The sequence below is a fragment of the Hyalella azteca genome, unplaced genomic scaffold (assembly GCF_000764305.2).
Source record: "Hyalella azteca isolate HAZT.00-mixed unplaced genomic scaffold, Hazt_2.0.2 contig10021, whole genome shotgun sequence".
Taxonomy (NCBI): domain Eukaryota; kingdom Metazoa; phylum Arthropoda; class Malacostraca; order Amphipoda; family Hyalellidae; genus Hyalella; species Hyalella azteca.
This window is the reverse complement of record NW_025940074.1, coordinates 206,985-232,967: the sequence shown is the minus strand read 5'-3', so window position 1 is coordinate 232,967 and position 25,983 is coordinate 206,985. Positions and strand designations below refer to the sequence as shown.

The 25,983-nt window shown below is 41.0% G+C and overlaps 1 protein-coding gene across 2 annotated transcripts in view; it reads right to left on the bottom strand.

Annotated features, from left to right (window-relative positions):
- The window catches only part of LOC108674600 (glucose dehydrogenase [FAD, quinone]), a 56,776-nt gene extending 32,097 nt beyond the window's left edge, over positions 1–24,679 (bottom strand). Inside the window, exons 1-2 of one of the 2 annotated variants that reach the window (XM_047882252.1) lie at positions 24,587–24,679; positions 14,351–15,261 (exon numbers count right to left, since the gene is read on the bottom strand). In XM_047882252.1, coding sequence (XP_047738208.1) covers positions 14,351–14,525 — 175 coding nt within the window. In that variant the 5' untranslated portion in view covers positions 14,526–15,261; positions 24,587–24,679. Of the gene's footprint in view, positions 1–14,350; positions 15,262–23,353; positions 23,893–24,586 lie in introns of those variants that run through there. The other variant, XM_018162567.2, reaches the window with a different exon arrangement.
- Positions 24,680–25,983: the final 1,304 nt, after the last annotated feature.

Genomic DNA, 25,983 nt, shown 5'->3' with positions numbered 1-25,983 from the left:
TTTCAAAAGATGATAACGGGTGAGCTCCTGGGAAAAATGGCTGGAGTGGAAACTTTGACCTCAAACCCCCCTGTACGTGATTATACAGCAGCAGCATATCAAAAGTGGAGAGTATAAGTATAGCGTCCGCTTCGCTGGCTGTAGGCACACAGAAAGTGAGCCGCTCCTGCCGAATGAATTGAGAGTAGCTTATTTGCAAAATATAATCAATTATTCTAGTTGAAATAGTAATTTAACATGTAATCAGTTAAATGTGCTAGAACTACCTGTGAAGAGTAGGTAAGTTGTTAATCAAGCGGTACCTGGCAACCATACACTAGGGCGGCAACTCCGAAAGAAGAACCAAAACAAACGGCAGAACAAACTGTCTGAATCGTCTTTGATTATATATCTGTTGATTCACTACCCGATGCTAACCATGTAAGTCATTTGACATGTAAGCAGAGGTGTACAGTATGATATACCTCTCTCTTCTCTCCAGTGAGCACAGTCCCAGGTGTCCACTAGATCTGCTGGTGTTGTCCACAAGATCTGCTGGTGTTGTCCACAAGATCTGCTGGTGTTGTCCACAAGATCTGATGGTGTTGTCCACAAGATCTGATGGTGTTGTCCACGGGACCTGAAAATGCCTGACCCCCAACCTCCCCCCTCGTGGCGCCCACTTATCTCAAGGTCTTTTAGACACCGCCACGTTTCCGGAGCTATGGCCGTATTCTGACTTCTGAGAGCTCTTTATGCAAGTTTACGATGACCGTAATTTCTCCATAACCATAACCATACTATCTGTAAGTTGGAACCGTAACCATAGTGTTGATATAAAACTCTTAGGCGCGTCAACTGCAAAAAAAGTTGTCATTAATTCAGCAATGAGAAAGAGACGAAAAAGGCAGACAATGAAGAAGTAAAAGCGCACGAACTTCGCTGTGAGTTGAGACGTGACAATGGAGAGTGGGCATCATCCTCTCCGAGGCTGGCAGGCAGACATGGTGTGATTGGTGTCTGCCCATCACTGCACGATAGAGCTGACATACCTCCATAGGTGTGATCATCACTGCATACCTCCATAGGAACTGATCTCTAGTGCTATTCGTACCTGGCATAATCGATAGTTTCACTGAAGCAAAATTTATTGTTGGTACTCGAAGACAATGAAGCCGCCAACATCGCAAGCAAGACTCCGTGCACGGGACATTGTGGACTGGGCATCGTGGACAGCGCATCGCGGACGGGACATCGTGGACGGGGCATCGTGGACGAGACATCGTGGACAGGACATCGTGGACGGGACATCGTGGACGGGACATCGTGGACAGGACATCGTGGACGGAACATCGTGGACGGGACATCGTACACGGGACATCGTGGACGGGACATCGTGGACGGGACACCGTGGACGGGACATCGTGGACGGGACATCGTACACGGGACATCGTGGACGGGACATCGTGCTCAGGACATCGTATACGAGGCATCGTGGAACATGCATAGCATCCACGCTTCTACCGAGAATGACGGCAGGAAGTTTCTAAGCTTGACGCCTCGTACGGCGTAGTGGAAGTGACAGCCGCAGAGTTTCGCTAATAAAGTTCATACGGAGAGAAATATCCGGTGATGTGTAGCTGCACGTTACAATCCATCCTCGTAAACCGAGTCTGATAGCACTGAGCTTGGGGGATCTTAGGTCATCATTCTCCTGTATTATGCCTTTATACAGTGAGACTACATGACAGAGAATTATGTCGCATCGAGTTAGTCTTGACTCAGCCATGTCTCTTCGTGACAGCCGCTAAAAAAAGTTCATGCAGAGAAAAATGTCCCGCGATGTATAATCGCAAGTTAAAATTCCTTCCCGTAAACAGAGCCTTCACTACGTCATGTCTCATCGAGTGAGCTTTGATTGCGTCATTACTCAACGAGTGAGAAAATCGCGGAAAAAGTTTGAAATGTGAAGCCCCTCGGACGCAGAGCAGAAATGTTTCACCCAGATTGAGATAAAGTTTTTCATAAGCTTTACGAAAAGTAATACGTAATCTTGTCATAGATAACAGGCTTTCCCCTCAATATTTTTCAAGCGCATGAAAACCACATAAATGATCGAATTTCATTACATGAGAGGAGTGTGTACTGATAATATTTGTAGGACCATTCAACATTGACATATTTTCCATCATGCTGTGGCCGTTTCTAGCAAGTCAATCGCATTCAATACTCAGGACGCGCCTATACAGAAGACAAGCCCAGAATTTAGCGGCTGTGAGCTGCTGGGTCGCTTTTCTAATCAAGTCCGAATAGAAAGTCAGGCTGACGCTTCGCTCCTATTCGAGTTGCTGGCAGCCTATTTTTTCGTCAAGAAAAAAGTTTATTCTTGAATAAGCAATGATCTGGTTATATTATCCAATATCAATTGATGAATGTATGCACATGAGCCAATATGTACTAAATAAGGTAACAGGATAAAGTTCAGGAGGAGTTGATGTTTCCTTATAAAATTCGACATTATTGTAGCAAGAAGGCGTTCAAGGTAACGTTCAATTTGCGAATAAATTTATTATTTATTTGCGTACTAGGATCGTTCGCAACAGAATACATGGAGGCAGCTTTGACAGTAAACGCAAGGAGGTTCAGAGTCGTAGTTTGCGGGTGATTCCTTTGCATCGAAATATCGATGGGATGCACAAAAATCACCCGCAAACAATGCACTCTCAGATACAAATGTGTAGCCAAACCGCCAGTAACGCCATGGCATGTCGATAGGACAAGCATCCAAGCGGCCCGAGCGCAGTAGTCCCGGGCGAATAAATATATAATGTGTCACTAGCACAACGCAAAAACCATTTGTTTGGCGAGGTAAAGACGACGTCTTGTCGGGTAAAAACTGCTCCCCTCGCCGAGAAAGCTCGAGACTTTATGTGGACATTCACGGTCGTGTGCCTCGCTCATCTGCCCTGTAAAAACCACTGGCGTCGCAGTGACCAACGAACGGTTACCTGGTGCTGGTGGGATGGATGGTTGCTGGTGCTGGTACGGTGAATGGTTGCTGCGTGGTACAGTGAAGGGTTGCTGCATGGTGTTGGTACAGTGAATGGTGTTGCTGTGTATGTATGACGGATGGTCGCTGGTGTAGGAACAGCACTACATTTCTTTAACAAAATGAGGCCAATCTATACAGCAGAATCACCCTTTTTCCACAAGCTATTTACAAGTTATGAATAAAGCAAATAATTTGAACGTGAAAATTTCAAACTTCGTTTCAAACGCGAATAACTGCAGGAATTTCTAGGAATTCCTTTTTGGAATTGAGCCAAAAAATTCCAAAACCACACAGCAGATAAAACAGCCACATCTTTCTATTTTAGCATGCATTCCACGCAGCATGCTCATAGTCCTGAGCGGACTCAGTGAGTGCTTTCTCGACGCAGGGCAGGCTGACCTGCCTCCCGCACGCAACAGACACCCACGCCCCCATACTGAGTCTTGACCCTAAAAACCAGGCTAAGTAAAGCTGGCCAGTGAATACAAGACCGTGAGACTGCCATAAAACGCCTTCTATTCGGAAAATTTAACCTGCAGTGAAGCGTATCGTGCGGCCGGCACGCTGCGATACGAGACGAACACACAAAGGAGTTTCATTCATATAAGTTGTGCGGCGGAAGAAGCGACAGCATCTCGCTGCATCCCTTGCTTAAAATGGGCCAACTTGGCTTCATTCTTCAGCAAAGTACATCTTCTGAAGACAATACATAGTGTAGAATGTCAAGGCCCACATGCAGAAATAACTGGGGGGTAAATGTTCACTCGGAATTCCTGAGTAAACTAAGAGTGGATTCATTCACAGAACCTCGATATCGATTCACGACGATTTTGACAACTTCAGTCACGTAAACTGAACCTCCTATCTGACGATTTACCGATCAAAAAATGCTTAGCGATGTCATTAACGACTGTTGCCTCCCCGGTCCAGTCTTTTTGCTTTGAGAATTTAATTTAAAATTTAATTTTTGACTGCAGGCAGGAGCGTTTAGAAGAGATGGTCGAACTCATTCTGACAGACATAAGTGAATTTATGAAGACCATCGATAACATCCTCGTCACGGGCAGTGACGTACTGCGTCAGATGCGCGCTCGTACGTCAGTCAGGCGTCTTCCTCTGTAATGTCCGGATCTTCAGTTGCATTAGCACGGGTCGCCCTAGCGCAGCACAAGGCGAAACTGAAAGCTGAGAGGAACTCATTGAGGAGGCGAACGAGCTTAACCGGGAAGAGATGGGATTGAAGCAAAAGGAGAAGAAACTTGACAATTTTAAATGCATACTACAAAAATTAAATAAAAATACGTTCATGAAACAGCGACAGTCGACAATACAAGAGACGAGTATCGATTATAATAAAATTTACTGAGCATGAAGTATGAACTGCATTTTTAGTTGAATTGTTAATATTCAAACAATAACACTGTTTTTATAGTAAAGAAAACGCAGGCAAAATCAATCTGTTGAAATGCCGTATTTATAACATCGCATGCCAGTTGACACGTCGTATTCATAATATTGGCTGGCCTCTTGACATACCGTCTCTTGTCACACGTACTGCAAACAATCAGCAGGCGGGTAGCGAAGCAGAGCCTAATCTACCGACAGGTTATACTGCTGCCTGTTAACCTCAATGTTCACACCCGAAACTGCCTCGGCGTCTTTACGACACCTCGTGAGCCTCACATCATCGTAAATATTTATAAAGTTCGGACAACGCGCAATTCGTGGAAATTCCCTGTACAATGAAAGCATTAAACGCAGCTAAATAAGCTATATGTAACTATGGGGCCTAGCTCGTCGTTCAACTTCACTTTTCAATTTACTTCTACGGAATCTTTGTAAGAAGTAACACTGAAGTAATACTTCAATTACTTCCCTATTGGAAAACCATTTAAAAAAAAGTCGCAACTAAATTTAACTGAAAACGAGGGACATTTGTGTGTACGGACAGTACGTGTGGCCCGTAAGCGAAGTCCTGGTTTATTTAAAGCTCGGTAGCACTAAATTCAGAAGACCCCGGTAGAGCAGTTATTGAAGACCCTTACTCTTCAAATAGTCGAACATTTGATATTACAATGAATTGTTTCGATTAAGAAAAAACTTTACCAATTCATGTGATACATGCAATTGAAGCGAGATTCTGCGAACCATAAACCTTTCTATTAGAACATTCAAACTACGTATTGTGGATCTGAATTATCTATCTTGTGCTATCGTAGGATTATGGTTAAATTAAGCTCATTCATCATCAATCTCCATGACGATGTTAAGAGCACCAATTCTACAATGCACATAAGAAACTAAACTAAAAATCCATGCTATGCATAATTGTACGATGCATGACGATACGCATGATGTGCACACAAGCTATTATCGCATGACTCGACCGATGGCCACCGCCAACTTGTGAGGCAATCAGCAATAGACGACTAAATTGATAATAAAAATAACAATCGCTGAAGTATGACACCAACGACCTCAGTTTAAGGTAAGCTGTGAGCAAAATATCATCTCATTTTGACATCGATTTTGTGTTCCTCGCAATTCCTGCATTCTAAACGCTAAACACAAAAGAAGCTTCTGAAACAAATCGCGCTGTTGCAAACTCGTCAGTAAATTAAAGTCAGTCTTCTGAATATAATCTTGTATATCGCAGAAACTGTCACAATGATAGAATTACGTTCAATTCCATTCATGAGTAGGAATAATTTAGTCCCTAAACCGTCGTATAAGTTGTTCTGTGCGTCTCACGCCACAATAATTAGCCTTTACTTTACAAGAAGCCATTGAGCCACGTCGTTCGCTAATGACCGACGACTTTCGAACCGAAAGTGATTACTGGTATACGTATGTTTTGCTGACCTGTAAGTTTGCAGCTATATTTACAATACTTTCAAGACGTTCTAATACCTGCAGCGACAATACCTTGCAGAATCGATGGTAGATCATATCATAATATAAGCACAAAACTCCATTGGAAGAAGTAGAAAACTTGATAAGTTATCGGGAAATTTTACAAAAATAAGGTAAATTTGATACTCTGCTTACTCCCACACCCAAAAAGAAACTAAAAATGTTGAAAATAAGGCTAAAAGTAATGGACAGTCGGGATATTTTCTGTATTTTCTTTCAGGACAGGCTTGCAGTTAAAAAATGTAATTGGATTTCTTTCTGTATCTAAACACGCATAAATACCCATGAATGACAGACGCATTTAAAAGGAATTAAATTTTGGCCAGCTTACTGGCGGTTAGGTTGTCTAACGAGCGGCCACCTGAAGGCCTTCCAAGATTAAATAAAGAGGTAGGGATAGTATATAAATAAATATAGCAGGGATAGTATATAAATATAGCAGGGATAGTATAGTATATATAAATAAAGAGGCAGGGATACTGGTCGATATTCGCTGGAAGAGTCGCGCTCAAGATGAGCGAGGTCAGTGAAAGCCACGCTCAGCATGCAGCATTAGGCAAGTAATGTGGATCAGTCAGAGGTAGAGACGTGTAGTGGATCAGTCAGAGGTAGGGACGTGCAGTGGATCAGTCTAATCAGAGGCCGCGATCCATCGTGGCCTGGGACTGCTATGTCCCAAACAAATACTAAGGATACTAAGGATACTAGTCAGAGGTAGGGACGTGTAGTGGATCAGTCAGAAGTAGAGACGTGTAGTGGATCAGTCAGAAGTAGAGACGTGTAGTGGATCAGTCAGAAGTAGAGACGTGTAGTGGATCAGTCAGAGGTAGGGACGTGTAGTGGATCAGTCAGAGGTAGAGACGTGTAGTGGATCAGTCAGAGGTAGAGACGTGTGTAGAGACGTGTAGTGGATCAGTCAGAGGTAGGGACGTGTAGTGGATCAGTCAGAGGTAGGGACGTGTAGTGGATCAGTCGGCGGGAAGGACGTATTATTGTCAGCGTTAGAGGTTTTCGGCAGCAATCGAATATGCATCAGGATCAGCTATCAAGCCCCCGCCCTGCCAAAACACGAGCACCGCAATATTCAGATTGAGAGAAACTCGGGCTAATACACTTGGGCAACATTCAGCAACATGACCGCAGCAACGAGTTAATGGCGCCGCCACCTTGTCAGTGAGCCTAGCTGCATATACGAACAAAACAAATTTTGATATTTGCGGTGACAGTAATGCGCATTTTTACTTTAAAGTCACCACAAATAAATAACTTTGCAGTCACGACATTACAGTTAATGCAGAACAAGTTCCTCGAATTCTTCTCTCGGCTTCAATTATAAACAATCAATATAGCATTGAACGAACGATCGTCAAGGATTGCAGTAAAAAAATTAAAACAGCAATGCCACAATCAGAACTGACAAAAACGTCAGCAGCAAACGATCATCAAGGATACGCGACAATGCTGCAGCAGCAGTAGCAACAAAGGCACGACAAATGCTCTCGCAAGAAGAAAGTTGTTGAAATGAAGGGTCGCCGTTTAAAGTTGCCATCAAGACCTCCACTTCAGAAGGAATTAGAAAGACACGATGGGTCGTAAACGCTGCGAACGTCGAGTTTGAATCCGACAGGTTTTAGAGAATAATTTCACACTCTAATGGCTATAAGTTAACTGTACTCTTGTTACGCGACAAGATGCCGGTTGCAAAACATAACACCCGAGACTGAACATTCTCATGTACTCACTCGTTCAATGGGTATTAAACTAAAACAGGAAACAGCAAGTTTCAGTTCATTTATTTGTTCTCAAATTAAAAAAAAAAAGAATATCATGTTTCTGTAGAAAAAGAAATTTTGCTTTATTCATCATACTCCATTGAAGCACAATAAGTAAGGACATTAAATAATTTTCCATGTTCTCATTTCATAACGGATCTAAATGCTGCGATCACACCTGGTACAGAAAAGTTGTATACATACTAGCAGAATTTCTGCCATAGACTCGATTTAAGCACCAATATTGACCATCCACAATGAGAACTGCAGGTTAGATCACGCGCACAGGATTAGTGGTAGCAATTAAGGCACAAAAATACCAAATTATTCTAAACTTCGTACCCAAAAATTGGCGTCGGACATAGAGTTTCTAAACTGAAAAAACCATGCACGTTTCTTTGAAGATTTAAGTGAGCTCAAGAATATGTAAAAAAAACACGCTAACGCACTATTAATGAAAAATTTCCTCGCCGCTTCTCTTGTTTTTGCAGTAAATCCGCCCCATGAAGCAGCATAACGCACAACGGATAAGCGTTAACCGCAGACAAACGCATGCAAGTGCGGCAGCCGAAAAATACGTGGAAAAAGTCGCGGCAATGTCGCGCGCATCTCCACAGGAACACGGCATTATGAAACCGGTCGCGGTCTTGGGAGCTTTCCTCCACAGCTTGCCCGGCCGTAGCAGCCTCAGTGAAAGCTCACTAGCTCTGACGCACTCAAATCCGCAAGCCTCAATCCTGCTTACTCTCGCGCCTGCTACCAAGCGAGTCTCTTCAATGTAAGGGCTTATCGGGGAAAGCGCACTATCAAAGTTGAAAATTTCGCAAAGGTCGCCACGTGTAGATAAATACTTACTTTCTGATTACATGTTGTTGTAAACTGTAAACCCAGACGCCTATTCGAGCACGAAATTAGGCCGAAAAAAATACAGACAAGGGACCTAAATAGCGATCAACGTTTAATGGAGTAAACAAAGAGGCACTTTGAAAATGCCGCCTTGTGTCTCTTAACATTTCGTCACGTTTTTTTTTTCAGGCTCATCGACATGCTCGGTCAACTCGATCACGAGCGAGCTACATAAGTTTGACTAGCACTAGCACACAACAGCACAACACAAGCGAGAGCTTCAACTTCGACTAGCACAAAACCGCACAACTCACGTTCGAGCCACAATTTCGACTGACAAAACAGGACACAACGCCGACATTTGAAAATTCTCCCCACTGACACCTTGGATTACGTTTTAGTGTTATAATTAAAACTAATTATAAAATCTACATTAACAAAATCAATTGCCAATTTTTCCTTGTCCAGAATACTCAATTGGTCTGCAGCTCTCCGCGAAGCCCTCTATCTGGTCATCGCCAGATCCAAAGACGTGTGCTCTAGATCAGCAGGTGCCACTTGTGAACAACAAGCAGTTCTATCGCAGGTAAGCCCAGGGTGCTGCGCCCTGGCAATAGGGCAAGTCATGCAGCATTAGCATAACGCGTGTTACGGAAGCTTTGCAGTTATTGATCAATGGTTAGAGTGCGTCAATAGCCGTGAGAGGAATTTTCACACCCAGAGTTGATTGTGCCGGACAGCCAAACGCATCACACCTACCAGCTCCTCAAACATACAGTACTTACTCATCACACCTAATTGCACCTCACACCCTAATAGACATTTTCCTTGTGTTTTTCACTACCTTACTGTGGAATGCAATTGTGCCTAAGACTGATTGCTCCCTACTAAAAGAAAGTAAGACGGGATTGTTATTTGCCACGTAAAAATTTTACTGACAAGTTTCCATTCTTGCCCTAAATTATTGTTACTGATCTCGCTAAAGTATCTCTTCGACTGTACTGTTGTTCTCCAATGTTTCATCCATTCAGCATTGCCGTGCCCTATTCGCTATAGTTGTTTTCATATGTTGCTTCCACTGAAGCAATTACATACCATCCTTTCAAATACAGTGCTCAGTTTTTCACCACTTGAAGCCTTTGATCGTCATCCTTATTAATACAGTACCCTGCTCTTCAGCGCTTGAAGCCTCATCACGCCATCTTTTCCAATGCAGTTCCCGTTCTTCAATGGAATAATTTCCGTGTCGCAAATGCCGTCAGTGAATATGAGGTATGGCACGTGGAGCCAAAGAAAAGGAAGAATACAACCAGCGAGCCTGCGGCACCATGCATCCCGCAGCCATAAATTAAAAACTGCTTGAATGGTAGACCGCACCACACGCCCAACTAGGCACGGGTGCCGGACCACAACACCCGTACTGCAAGCGCCAAAGACGCTTTTGGGTAATCTCAGGAATAGTGGGAATGGTGTAGAATTGTAGATCCAGGCGCTCGTGAATACATGAAGCTTCCAATGGTGTAACGAGTTTCCACGCGTGTAAAAGACTGTTTCAATTATATTTAAATAAGAAAGTACAACGAGGCACTGATGAACGTTTTGTGACGAAACAATTATCTTGACACCGAAAAATTAATGCTAGATTCTGAGAATAGCATGAGCCAATGAGAGACATTTTTTAGCAATACTATTCGGAATTTTGTGAGGAGGCATCTGAGTTCCTCCGATGAATAAAATTAACATTGAGATGGGAGATTTCTTTCGCAAATAATCACGGAATCCACGGCGGTTCACTGAAAAAGTCGAGCGGTGATCGGTGTTAACAAGTCCGTAAAACTGAGTAACGAGAAATAAAGGGCTGATCGGTGTTGACAAGTCCATAGAACTGAGATACATTAACGGGCGAGGCAGCTGATAGCTGGAGAGTCTGTTCTTTAATTAGTTTCGCAGTTGACAAGGCAGAACATGCATATATGACACTCAGCGTTGGACAGGAAAAAAGCTGGGATAACACAAGGCAATTGAGTCGAGCAGGAAGATGTCACTAGTGAAGGTGGCCGAGATAATTTGCTTCCTGCCATTCAAACGCTACGAGATGCGACACAGTTTTCCCCATAACTTATTCGAATAATTACATTTCAACTTATATTGGTAATAAAATCCATCACACTGGTGTCGCAACAATTTGGCTTATAACGTGGCAAAATTAATTCATTCTTGCTCGGCAATCCGAAACGAACTGAAAATGAAACGGAATTTAATGATCTGCCAGCAATCACAGAGAGACTCTAATGAGGCGCTAACTGCAATAAATTCTATCAATGATGCTCGTAAAAAGAAAACTGTTACATGACGCGCCTTTACATCCATATCGTGAGGATGAAACGGTTGATTGCGTATGCCTGAGGCAGAAAGTCAAGCATTATACGAAGTCCGTCTGCATTCCTTCCCATGAAATGCTGACCCCACGAACTGAAAAGTGCAGAGCCATCACCAAGTTCGATGGCGGATTCTCTTCGACGCTTGGGCTTCGTAATTGGAAACACGCGGTCGTGCGAGTGGGAATAAAAATTACAGTGCTCTGCGTTTTGTGAGACTGCAGTCATTTCTTGGTTCCAATGAGGCAGACTCTTGCTGGACACGGGAGTTGAGGAGGCAGACTCTAGCTGGGGCGGGTGTTGAGGAGGCAGACTCTAGCTGGGGCGGGTGTTGAGGAGGCAGACTCTAGCTGGGGCGGGTGTTGAGGAGGCAGACTCTTGCTGGGGCGGGTGTTGAGGAGGCAGACTCTTGCTGGACGCGAGTGTATAGGAGGCAGACTGTTGCTGGTGGCGAGTGTATATGAGGCAGACTCGTGCTGGTGGCGAGTGTATAGGAGGCAGACGCGTGCTGGTGGCGGGTGTATAGGAGGCAGACTGTTGCTGGTGGCGAGTGTATAGGAGGCAGACTCATGCTGGTGGCGAGTGTATACGAGCCAGACTCGTGCTGGCGGCAAGTGTATACGAGACAGACTCATGCTGGTGGCAAGTGTATACGAGGCAGACTCATGCTGGTGGCAAGTGTATACGAGACAGACTCATGCTGGTCAGACTCATGCTGGTGGCAAGTGTATACGAGGCAGACTCATGCTGGTGGCAAGTGTATACGAGGCAGACTCATGCTGGTGGCAAGTGTATACGAGGCAGACTCATGCTGATGGCGAGTGTATAGGAGGCAGACGCGTGCTGGTGGCGGGTTTATAGGAGGCAGACTCGTGCTGGTGGCGGGTGTATAGGAGGCAGACTCGTGCTGGTGGCGGGTGTATAGGAGGCAGACTCGTGCTGGTAGCGAGTGTATAGGAGGCAGACGCGTGCTGGTGGCGGGTGTATACGAGGCAGACTCGTGCTGGTGAGGAGTGTATACGAGGCAGACTCTTGCTGGTGGGAAGTGTATGAGGCAGGAAGTGTATATGAGGCAGACTCTAGCAAGGGACGGGTACAGATAGGTTGAGACATGCGTGGTACGGGTGCATAGAAAAGAGGTTATTCTGTTGTTCTGTCGTAGAAAAGAGGTAAGTTGCATGCATCATACGTAAGCTGTGCGCGTACGTTGTAAGTATGCAGCATACCTATGGGGTCAGCCTTATAACACGGCTTCAATTAGCTGCACCTTTTACCATAGGCTCGACATTGCCGATTCTTTAGTAAGGTAAGTTAGTAAACCTGCCATTTGTGCCACACTCATTACTAGATAATGCATTGGGGTTACAATAAATCAAGTTGATATTAAACGAGATTTCGTATTCGAAGTTAGCCTAAAAGAAATAATTTAAAAAGGGAAAGCTCCTAGCTTGTATTGAAGCACAGCAGGTGCATATGCGCAGTTAAAGCGCGTAATTCATAAGGTGCGTTGAAGCGTTAAGCTATTCAAGCTAAATAATGCATTTTTGCGATAGCGACAACAAAGACTCGTCAAAATAGAGGATGACTCGTTGGTCTTGTGACCCGCTTACCCGCGGCAGATGCACCTTGCTTCGCCAATTGAACACGATGACCAACTTCTGGACTCTTTTAATTAATTCTATTAATCATAAAAGAAATCACCCACTACAAAATGTATAACTGAACAAAAAATGATCTAGATTGTGAGGGGTTAAGAATTGAAAATAATAGACTATATTCGTGTAGATTCAAGTGGAATAAAAAACGAAAACTCTAAACGCCGGAAACGATCGTCAAGACTGGCGAGGCTCGTCCAACATAAATACTTCGCTGTGCACAGCACGCAATTTCTTACAGCATTTCCAATGAAAAATTATGGCAAGTCAATGATACGCGAAGTATATTATGTATAAGATGCATGCAATAAACATGAGTACGAGCAGTACAACCAGGACAATTGCTCTAAACACCAGTAATTGTGTTTGGTAATCACGCATGACAAATTTTAAGATAACACACTTTTCTCAGTCGATACTGATACTGATACTGCTATTTATAGAGACGTGAATTCAATTTTAAACCACTATAGCAGCAAATCAACTTCATGAGCTAGTTTTATAAATCAGTTTCGTGGACCACAGCCGATACAGATACGACTGACTCATAATGAACTCGGCCAGCAAGATCTTTCAGTGAAAACGCACTGCAGTCCCGCGGCCGACGCATCAGAGCTGGCACCCGCATGCGCAGGCGATCGAAACTAGTTGGAAACTTGTATGACTCGCACAATCATGAAAGAAAGAATTGATCATGCATGCCGAGTTCATAAAATGAAACGGCACGCTCGACTGCTTTGCCAGACGCACTTCGTATAGGATGGTAGAGGTCTAATCGCAGGCAGGTTTTGACAAACCTGATAAATTCATCCGGATGCTTCATGTTAAGAACTAAAGTTAAATTATTTTTCCAAATGTTTAAAAGCCAACCAAATTTGGCAGTTGCCTCAAATGCCATAAACATATATTAAAACCAATAAAGTTATAGCAATCTTTACGTTTAACGGACGCCAAGTTCAAGCCTGATATCAAGGAACGTAGAACTAATAAAAAAAAGGATACCATAAGCTTATTTTGAGTTCGGAGGAAAAAAAGTCTAATAGGAATCAGCGCTTAGTCGTGAGCTCAACGTGTCGGCACCAAGACACTAAAGAGACGCTGGCAGCGCCACTTTAACGCAACAGGTTCCTAACGCTGCAGAAATCAATGCCAAAAAACTTTTAGCAGATTAAATTGTCTTAGAAAGCTGGAGCGAAGCGATTCAAAGATCTGATATTAGAGTACGGAAGTCGAGTGATGAGAATGCAACGTACAGTGAGAATTGCCCACAGACTGAAACTGTGCAACACAAACTGTTTCAGAAAAAAAAACAGTAAGAAGAGCATACGGAAAAATTATGTTCGAGACACTTCACTTAAACTATGGGTAGAATATAAAATAAAGTTACAGAACAAAATGATAAAACTTTTACTTCAAAGTAAATACTCATCAGAAAACGAAGCAAACGAAAGAAATTCACTTCATATGAATTTGAAAAAAATTTCAGGATGCGTCAAGGAATAGGCAGTAAAAAGAAAACAATAGAAGATGGGACATCGCCTTTCGGCTCTCGTACCGTGTCGCGAAATTCCAGCTTAATAGGACTTCAAATAAAGGAATTAAAGACTCACTGATGAAGTCGTAGACCGTACCGCGAGATTTCATCATAATTGAACTTCAAATAAAGGAATTAAAGACTCACTGACGACGAAGTCGAACACAGTATCGCAAAATTCCATCATAATAGGACTTAAAATAAAGGAATTAAAGACTCACTGATGACGAAGTCGTACTCGGAGCGGGGGTTTCTCTCGTTGACGAGGCGTGGCGTGGGGTCCTTCATGAGGTAGGTCCGCCAGATAGACGCGACGATGAGTGCGGGAACGAACCAAAACTCGGGGTAGAAATGCCCAAACTGGAGTGGCTCCAGTAGCTTCATAACCAGCGACATGATTGCCACCACAACACTTCTGACCTAACTTATAAATTACCTAAATTTTTAAAATTTGTCTTTTGAATAGAAATAACTTGTGCAAAGGTTATATCCAAACTCGGGAGAATAGTTCTGATGATCAGAGTAGGTTTTTGGATGCGAGAAGTGCAGGAGTAGTGAATTTATAAGTGAACTTCACACTAAATCCAACAAGCTACGCCGATCGATATTTAGAATTAGCTCAAAATCAGCAAAGCAGGACTAGGCGTCTTGAGCAGCAAGGGGAAACCTAGTACAGCACAAATTGGATAATTTCAATGATCAAGTAATGAACTAGAGTTCGGCGAACGTGACTAGATGCGCACTAAACACTCACTTTATTTATTATTTTAGACAATTTGAATATGATTACACAGAAACTATCACTGCACACTGAATTCACGCGGCGTGCGTGTGAAGCTCCACTTTCAACTACGTTTCACAAGTTCAAAAATCGTAGATTTCCTTCCCGAAATTGTGTAAGTTGATCATTTCTTGGAAAATTAAAAAATTTCTATGTTAAATTCGATTTTTCAATAACAACTCCAATCCACGAAGTTTACCACAAAACTTTTTGCAGGCAGTTTCTTTCTCGTCGACTACGGTACTTGCAGTTGTATTTTTTCAGGTGATGAAAGTCGGAATTTCATTCTGATCCGAACCGGGAATACGGTTTACACAGTCAATAACCACGAGCGCTTCATCTTGCCACCATCTGAAAACATTAAAAAAACATCAGATTGATTGGGTAAGAATGAATTTAAATAAAATACAAAAAAAATAATGAATTACAACAAAAGCTCCCATTTTCTCGGCAAGTAGAACGAACACCTACTCATAATAATCAAACGACCATTAACATCATAAATCCCTTATAAAAAACAAAGATGTTGTTCGGAATAAAATGCGATCTAATAGCGACAAAACTATTGGGCACACGCTGGGAACAAACGATTGCATTCGCACCGCAAATCACGACTTCAAGCGAAAACTTTAAAACTTCAAGAGCGAAAGTAAAGCATTGTATGATGGAGACTGAAAAACCAAGCATCATGCATCTCAAAGGCACCTCATTTCACTCTCATTGTGTGAAGACTTCCCGTGAACGAAATGATAATGGTGCACGTACGGGCTAGCAGCCTGCCCCACATACACAGCATACTGAGCGACTTTCATTGCGTGTGGAGGAAAATTCATTCTTAAGACATTCTTCAAGTTTTCTCCCGGTAAAAGCCTCCCGTGTTTGCACAGAGTAAACATGAGAGGTAAAATCAACAGGGCCTAGCCGACCGTTAACCTAACCATGGCGCGGTGATTAAACATGACTCGGAGGCCTGAGTGAATGCGCTGCTCGAGCAACGCCCGAGCATTGAGCACCTGGAACTTACAATGCCGGCTATTGCCATCACTCCTCTCAGATGGAATATTTTTCGATGTAACTTTCAAAATTCTGGTGAAGTCGATGAACAAAGATTGGAGTAATCTCATTCAATGAATGTAGTTGGTGGTCATTTGACTTCGAGGTAACTTGTCTTAAATCACTTTAGATAGTATAAAAAATTCCTAAATCATGTATTACGTATTTTGTCGCTATGTTAAAGTAACATTGAATCGAAAAACGAGCTGGAATCCCGAGTTCGAAGGTAAAAAGCGATTTATCTGACAGTGATTACTTAGCGTGCATAGCAATTTATCATATAGTGCTCAATGCAAAGCTCACTAATTGTATGTCAATGTCCATTCAGAAGCCTCTTGATACATCGTAATTGGACTAGAACAAATCTTTTCAATTTTTGATAAAATTTAATGCGGTTTAAAGTTCGTCTTTAAAAAAAAATAGATGTAATTTCGGCGAATAACTCGATAAGAAAGAGTAATGGTGTATCCTTGCATATTTGCTGTCCTTTATTTCGTCACTTGAATCCCGATATACAGCCACTCTTCAAACCTTCGAAAGAACCCATGTAAGCAAGACGGGTACTGAACAAACATCCGCAACGAGTGTCAACGCAAACGGATTATTCCTGTTGAAGGAACAGTCGCTGCTTCCTTCAGCCGTGCACAGGTTGGGCTCCAGAAGTATGTGGAGAAAGTGGAATACCGCAGACCCGGCAATGGAAGTTAGGTACGTGCCCACAGCGCTCTAATTAGCTTACTCCCAAGCCACGCGATTAGGCATTTCTTAACAACACAAATATTAAAGAATTGAAGATACACCTCCGTCGCTAAGCCGTCATGGCTAGTTTCGTAGCCATGATGGCCTGTGAACGCCTCGATCGTTGTAGTTCGAAGTCCCGTATGTTGTTCCAATAACGGGGCTGTGATGACACCACCACATGTCTCTTCATTTGAGGCAGACGCGCTGCCCTGCGCTCGACTACATTCTAAAGGGCAAAGCCGAAGCGAACAGGCCCGATTACGAGTTCACGTTTAACGTTTCTGCGTCTGGAGAGAGTCCTTTGAATATTCTGTGAGTTCTCAAGTGTGGATGCTCACTTTATCTATTGATTCCAGTGATTAATATGGCTCATTTGATAATTAATTCTATGAAAAGTTACTGTATCAAGCTATTATATTTCTTTTAATTTGACATGATACCAACAAACAAACCTTCTACAAATAATAACCGAATCACATGCAAAATGTTAGTGAGGCTACAGCAGTATTTTCAAACTAAACTCAATTTCTAGAATTCACACGTGTACCGCGCAGGAATTCCTTTTCTACATTTTAACCATTGAAGAAAATTCTTGAGGCACATTTAAATATTCATCGGGCTTCCCTGAATCAAATGTCTGCGAGCCAGGAACTTTAAATTGTGATTGGTTTCTACTTGGTTTAGCATTCTGTCCACGAACTGCAACTTGCCCCACCATAGAAATAACACCATAAACATCTAAAATACATTTCCTGGTTTCAAAAATTCGTCCGAAGTTCCCTCACAAAGCCAACACAAAATGCATGAATTGGTCCACTGCGCATCCACGCCGCATTGGTCAGGGGCAATTGATGTGCTCAGACCAAGCTGCTTGCACCCGATTATGCAAATGCGGAGAAATCTCGCTGTTTCTCGAGCAAATACAAACAAAAATATATCTGTTGAGTTTAAGGTTCTCCCATAGGGCTGAACTTTATTTTTTTTACTCGTAGGATTATAGAACAAATTTTTGACCGAGCCAAAATTTCAGTGGACAATTGGTGCGCATTTAGCATGACGTCTCAAAAATAGCATTGTATTCAGTTAGTGACAAGACAGCATGATGTAAGCTCGAAAATCGCATTGCATTCATTTATTGACAGACACAGGCTGGGCTACTGAAAAACTTAACTTCTTACTGACTTGCAAACGGTGTCGTGATTAGTCTCGTGCAGGAATTCCCATTTTTTATTGGTGTACTTTTACGATTCGTTGAAGACGGTATGAAATTCTCTGGAATCCTAATACGCGAATCAACTTCAAGCTTCATCACTTATTTTTCCAGGGATAGGTACCGAAGCAGCGTTGAAGTTCACAGGCTGCCAAAACAGAGTATTAGTCTCACTTGGTAATGTAACAAGCTATGATGCACAATTTCTATGATGATCGATTATATTAACATGGTTATTTTCCAACATGGAGCCAGTGCGCTTGAGGATTCCACTAAACGATCCTGAACGCAATGTAAATATTAATTAAACTGAGTGAGCTACGGCTTCTTTGCACACACAACAACTTGCATGGACATGGTTTATTGCCATAATTGCCTCAACGGTCTGACCCATAGCTCTTTATCAACTGATGCTATAAACGTCTTTGAGGCTATTTGCTTCAAATGTCAGCCTAAAGCATCACTCTCAATCAATCAATGATTGAAATAGCGCCAGGTAAACAGTTCAACGCTCTTTATAAATTTCCAGTGCACATTTTCTGCTGCAAAACTGAATCCATATTTGTATCACTCGCATGGTCACACGAGGCAAATACCGAGTTACGCTCAACTCGAGATTTAATCCATAAATAGCGTTTGCAGTCACGGTAAAACATTGCTTGCAGCAAATTTCTTGAGCACTTTCGTAATAATCTGAATCACGAACCAAGCAAACTTTCTTCACTTGACGCACAAGAAGTGGCGACCAGAAACCGGCGGAGCAGCTATCTTCTTCTAGGTCAGCGTGCCAATTGCACTCCTACCGTCCGCCGCAGGTGTCCCCGGCCTAATTAAAAATTAAAGGCATATTATGGGCGGCCACATAGCGGGCGGCAGTTCTTTAATCCAGTTTTTTATAAGGTACAGGGAGTCTATAATATAAGGAAGTCTATGATATAGTTAAGTCATTTGTTTATATACAATCGTTCACAAAAAAAATCCCCGAATAACTACGTAAGTTAGAAAATCAACCGAAGAATGGCACGACGGGAATAAAGGCATAGGAACCTTCGAAGTAGACGTTGGTTATGCCATAGCTTAAATATTAAAAAATGTAGATACACCAATTTTTATCGGTAACAGCTTAAGGCAAATAATCTACAGACGCAAATCTACAGGGTTATTCTAAATGATTGACATAGGTAATTTAATAAATTCGTATCTAATCATGCATAAATTAAAATGAATAATTTTTCATCAATGGCAAGAAAAAGATTCCATTTTTTACACATTTATAAATGTTCAATATGCCGCCCTTGTGCTGCACGGCAAACATCTAAACGGTATCCAAACTCGTCCCACACACGAGTACGCCCATCTTCTGGCACCGAGTGCACTGCAGCAGTGATAGGTTCTGGCCACAGAGATATCACCTGATCTGTGACTATTTTTTATGGGGTTACGTCAAGGAAACTGTTTACGTCCCGCCTCTACCAGCAACTCTGGTTGAGCTAAAGATCACCCCGTATCACATCTGTAATGCACTCACTAACAGAAGATATGCGTTCTCGTGTGTGGGACGAGTTTGGCTACCGTTTAGAAATTTGCCGTTCAATATAGTCCATTTGAACATTTATAAAAATGTAAGAAATTCTTTTTCCGTTGGTTCATTTTGAATTTATACTTCTATAAATACTAATTTATTAAATTTGTCAATCATTTAGAATAAGCCTGTTTTACAGGTTTTTCCTCAGAACAATTCATCTCTGGGCCAATTCGCAGACCGACTAAACTAGGTATTATCTCGGGATTTGTGCGCATAAATGATTCAAAGAAACTAACAAACATACCCGAATTAGACAGTTAATTATTAATTTCGAGCTATAAGATGCAGACAAACGGTACTTCTGGTAGAAAAATATAATCTGGCAAAGGCTGTAACTAAAATATTATTTCTGAAACTGGACAGCCTCCACTGCTTGGTAAGCTAATCCGATCATCGTTTTCTCTTAAAACATTTCACAATCACGCGAAAAACATAAAATTGTTCCATGCAATGATATCAAGCTATATCTCCACCGTTGAGCTCAGGAGCAAAATGGGTGGGTTAATTTAAGGCAATCATTAACTCGATAAATTACCGGGAAAATTTATTCTAGCAATTACAAAAGGAACAAAAACGGCTGACTATGAGTAGCGCTTTTTAATACAAAAAGCCTCATTGGACGAGCATTAGTCCTAATTGAGAATGAATCGGTTCAATGTCAAGCGCAAGTAATGGCCAAATATGGCGAGCTGTGAGAAAGTTGAAAACTAACTTATAGCCACAGAAGCATATCCACTAATTTGCTCATTACGTGATCCAAGTGGCATTCTGCGATGATAAGAGCGCGTCTATGAGGATTCCACGTGGTATTCTAAAAGGATTCTGCAGCGTCTACAAGAATGGTATCGGTATTGTCGATGCGTCAAAATTCCCCAATAATATTTATAACGTCTCTCGTTGCATATGATTGCCGTCGATATTTCCGTAGGGTGTGGGCAAGAATTGTTACAGGCCCGGGATGACCTTCAAAAAAAACATGAAAACATGACTTCTAAAGATCAGGTGGACTTACGTGCATTCAATAGACAGTTCTTAATTCATGAGCACTTATTACAATCTTCAACCTTTGAATTCTGTCCACTAGCCACCTTACTTAGTTAGCATTCTCCTGCCTAATCATAAAACAATTGAATAAACGATTTGCTTAAATTCTTTCAACCGTCACGACCAGCGAACGACTTCTACTTTCTTCACTACCCGAATACATAGCAAAGAGTGTATATATACTTATGCGCACACTTTCATATTCTAGAGCAATTTCCTCGTTGAGATTGCAGACATGGTCTGCTCGAGCATCGTATGTCATCATCAAGCCCACACTACACACCCGAGAGGAAACCAAATAAAATGATACAACACGCAGTTTCGTTCCTAGGAAATGAAATTTACTCCTAAACGAATTACAACGCTGATATGTGCAATAGAATTACACGCGATTAAATAAATTACTTATAAATTAGCCAGGGATAAAGCAACGCCGAAGTGCAAGTGAAAGCGATGGTAAGGCGGATGCAAGAATCCGGTATTGATTAGGTAGAAGCAGTTCGCTCTAAATATAAATAGCCTCACTTCCTTCAACCGAGTCAAAGAAAATCGGGTGGAGTGAACCGTAATAAGTAGAGCATATGCTAGTCATGGTTCCCGTAGAGCAAATTTCAGACAATTACATGGCCTCGGGGAATAATTTTCGAGAACAAACGATGTGCGAGGGCCAATGAGATTATTCTCGCTGTCTCTCGGATTTCGAGGCGACTTCAGATATTTTGACTGACTTTTAACACAGTTTGTAAAATTATGCCACAAGTAGTGTCGTGGCCAGCAGTGTGAATACGAGTAATGCCGAGCCTAGTTTAATATGGAGGCTAGTATATTGTCTAGGCTTGGTATTTTATCATTTTTATGTAGGCTAGGCTGGCTAGTAGTGTAGACGCGATAAATGTGCAGCTAGTGGCGCAGAGGTTAAACTCCGTCCACTGCAGCTCTCAGAGCACGACTCGTTAATTCCAAGTGTACATTTAATGGCGATATCTATCATCGACACGTGTCACCCCACGTCGCAGTGCAAAATAGCATGCGGGGAAAAATTGTGAAAGTCCCCTATTATATGGAGCAAATATTACGACTCGAACTACAGCACTTGGCGTGATCCTGCAAGCGTGACCTGATACTTGCTGCGCTGCTACGGTCTAACCGGTCATCCTAACTCATGGATTATTATGTTCTTTAGTATAGGGCAGTGGCGCACTGCTAGTGACTTGTTGCCATCACAATGACTTACTTTATCCGCTACTGTAAGAAGACGTAAAATCTCAAATGCACAAACTAATGAGTATTTAACGGAAAACTGAAGAAAGAGTGCAGTAAAAAAAATATATCAATTAAAAAACATCAGACAAAAATTAAGAAAACAAACTTTTATAACCCCCAGCTTTTCGCATATCATTTCAAGCTTTTCCGAAATAAAAGAAATTTTTTATTTCTCAAGTTGTTTTGAGTCGAAATCAAACTAACGAAGAGGAGGAGCGAAAATGAGAGAATAAAGCTCGCCTTGTTTGTATAGATTTGCTATAAATTTCACGTACTGAAATTTGGTACAATTGGAAATAAAAGATGTAGATGCAGCGAGGAATCTTTTGTGTAACGCCAAACGAAGTTGATGTTTGAAAGAATGAAAAAAAAAATAAACTTGGTATTATGAAAAAATAGTACGAGTATGAAAAAATAAAATTGGTAGTTGTTCGCACTTCAGAAAATATCACTGACATTAGTACAGTTACAGAGATAAGTAGTTAATATAACAATATTCGAACTCAGAGGTGTTAAGTCACTTCAACGCGAATTAAAATTCGCCCAAACATCAGAAGTCCAAAAAAAAGCTAAAGCTGAATAAAGTGGCACACTTTTCATTAAATGTTTCTTCTCGATCCTCTTCACTAAAACGCGGGTTACAGAATAAAATTTAGTAGCCGCTTACAAAGATGTAAGCGGATAGGTTTGAGGTTCAAGCTGCACATTACGAAGATTGGGTGAATTCAAGACACAAAAATAATAAGAAAGACAAAAAACAGATAAGAAGTTGGAACTTATCTTGCAATTAATTTTAGGTATAACGCAAAGCATTTCAAAAAATTATGAGCAAATAAAATTCGAACAATAATCAAAATAACTAACCTACCTATTTGTTTCCGTTGAGGAACCCTAGACTAGAGTTCGCATTGAGAAATATAAGAAAGAAAAAATGGAAAATAATACAGAGCGAGTTCGATCGTACTCACAGGTGTCAAATAAGGGCATGCAGGCATGGGAAGGCAAAGCCAAGCTCTGAGGCTAGTAGAAGTTAGGTTAATTGAAGTCCAGAAGCTCCACGGAACTGCACAACCTAAAGGGGCTCAAGTCTCAACCATACACTGGAGTAAATTCAGTATGATGAAGACCTAAACTAACGCAGAGAGATGAGCGAACATACCATTTAATTAAACAAAACAAAATGAGAACACAGTCGCACTAACTCAAATTAAGTTAAAGAGAAGCAATCTTAGCCGAGTGCAGTAACAGGGCACCACAGGTCACAAACCACAGAAGCAAGGTTTAAATACCAAAAATTACGATCTACCTAGGTAGGCTTAATGTGCTTCGACTTCGCCTCCTAACACGAGCCTAACGATAGGCGTACCTATAAACAATGATATAATTAGATAATAAATTATAACACATGCACTAAAATCCGATCTCATCGATTTTTTTCTGCAGCTGATTTGATGAGTCAAAAAAAGAAATTAAAAATTTCTAATAACACACTTATAAATATAGAATATGGACACGAAATAAAAGGCTAAGTAGGTAAACATACTTACATTATATATATGCTGTCCAAAATACGGCAACAACAGACTGATTAGACTAAGAAGATTCGATTTAAATTTTTGAAATGAAATCAGTTTAGCAGTTGTTACATTTGAAGGTCAACGATGCAAAGAGAAGATCGTTTACAAATTTAGTTCTTTGGCTTTCAGTAAAACTATACGGCCATCTGGATCGCCTATCATTCTACAAGATGAAATAGCAAATCTCCATGTAAAAAGCAACATAGTTTATGCACTGATGTAGAAACTAACGAAATGAAATAAAGTTTTCATTCAATCATAGTACATAGATGCGGATGACGTTTAGGTAACTAACAGATTTCCTAATTTGGATTCCAAATTAAATTTTTCAACCAAATAACCACATAAATTAAAATAGAAGCACGATATAATGCACTTGGATCCTGTAATAAGACGTTACACTTTCAAGGAAAAATCGCTCTTGACTTTCTCAAATATTGGGTCGTTACCCCGGCTGGATCACTGGGACTACTTGGACCACACATCCCACCTCATAGGCGCACCAACGCGTACTGAAGACTACGTGCCAACCGAACCAGCGGCATGGCGCGGCCGCGACCTCCTCAACAGGTGGTAACATAGCGGGTACGTGGCCTCTATTTCTAGGAGCATCACGTAACATTGGATAAACTTAAATGAGCATGACAATGCATAACTATTCACGGATTAGATAAAAGTACATTAAATTGGAAAGCTGTGACAAAGCATATTCTATGCAGAATTCAGCATCCATCAGACCTTAATTAACAAAATTAAGGTTTACATTGACGAGCTTGCATTTTGCTTATAGGATATGAATCGATACATACGGTGTACATGATAAAAACAGTAATATACGAAAACATTTAAATTCATGAGATTTTTTATGCCATCTATCATCAAGTCTTTCCCCATTTTACAATTTTAACCTGGATTTGGTATCTATGATGAGATAATAAACCTCACACAGCTTTCTTCATAGATCATTTTGTATCATGTTAAAACTTAAGGATAAAATAACACGAATATTGGTTCGAATCCCGTACAGATAAAAAAATATGCACTCCTTATCCTGGCTTAGGCAATTTCTGCTCAGTGTTCAGCCACACACGAACAAGTCATTATCTTTTGACCATCAGATAAACAACAATAAAACATAAATAGTTTAATCACACTAAATGTGGATCCCGAATAAATATAGGTAATCTTAGAGCTTACGGTCACCTGCGAGAGGATTCGTGGACAAAACTGGACATGCAGTACGGGAGCTCGAACTCGACTAAGTCGGAGCGGCCACGTACGCTGAGCAACCTCCGCCGACTGAGATGCAAACAACATTCAACACGTATTACACCATCACAACTTGCTTTATCTTCGACCTCTATGATTCAAATGAGCCTGGTAATCTATTAGTATTAATATATATTATAAGGAATATAGTATTAATAAAAATATCATACATTTTATTATATTTGTATGAATATTTCAATTCCCACATTTGACTCACTTGAATATATACAGAAAAAATGAAAACGTTCAGCTGAACGGCAAATGATATACGGAAATCTAGCTTGGACAAATAATCTAGTAAGTGCATACTATGTAGTAGTTGAATTTCTCTGTCATTAATTAATCGTTAATGACAGTCATGTGTGGATAGTGATCAGGAATGCGAGCTGAAGGTAGCTAGTGTTCCGTTCTGTTGAAAGTAAGATATAAATTGGCTGCAAAAATTACATGTATGCTGAGTATTAATATCACTGGATTGCTTAGAACATTGTTTAGTATAATTGTTATTGGATTAACTTGAGCAGTACTGCACTGAGCAGTATTAAGATCATTGAATGGGCTGGTTTAGTTGCAGCATCGTAAAGTATTTAAATAATTTTACTGTTAAATTACAATTTCGTCAATAATTCAGAACCAAATAAAATGTCATAAACGTTTCTGTTTCCTTCTTAAACGTTGATCTTTACATCAACTTTTTGTACCGGATTTGAATGATTTCGTCATTGGCTTCGACCGCAGCTTTAATAAATTATCTTCTGAATTTATCAGTTTTGAACTCCTTCTTATTGGCAGAGAAATATTAAAAAAAAATTATGACTTCTGATCATTTAGATTTAAAATATATGTGATTTATACATTCAATTTTTGCAAAATAATTTTCCGCTGAATCTGTTCCCGCCAAACCTTGTGTTTATTAAAATAAAGAAGTTCATCTCTAACCATTACTCTGCAATTGTTCCTGATACGAGGGTGATAGCATAAAAATTATTTATTGCCGTCTAGCTTTTTAGCTCTATTTCGGAAAAAGGGCAAAGACTCTAAAGTACAATTCATTGAATATTTTCCGAATTTTATCTAGCATAATTATTGATCAAAATATTTGAAAATTGTTTCTTTTTCAAAATCAAACTCCAGGATTCTAACTTGATTGAAGTTATTCTTCAGGTATAAGAATGTTCTTTCTACTAAGATGTGGGTCTCAATGGTTTTCTAGTACAATTGTGCTTAGTGCGCATCAGCATGCGCATACATCAGATTGGCTGAGCATAATGGTAGGAGTTATCGTACAAGGAACCTACTTGCGCACATTCAGCTGTGTGACTTTACATTGA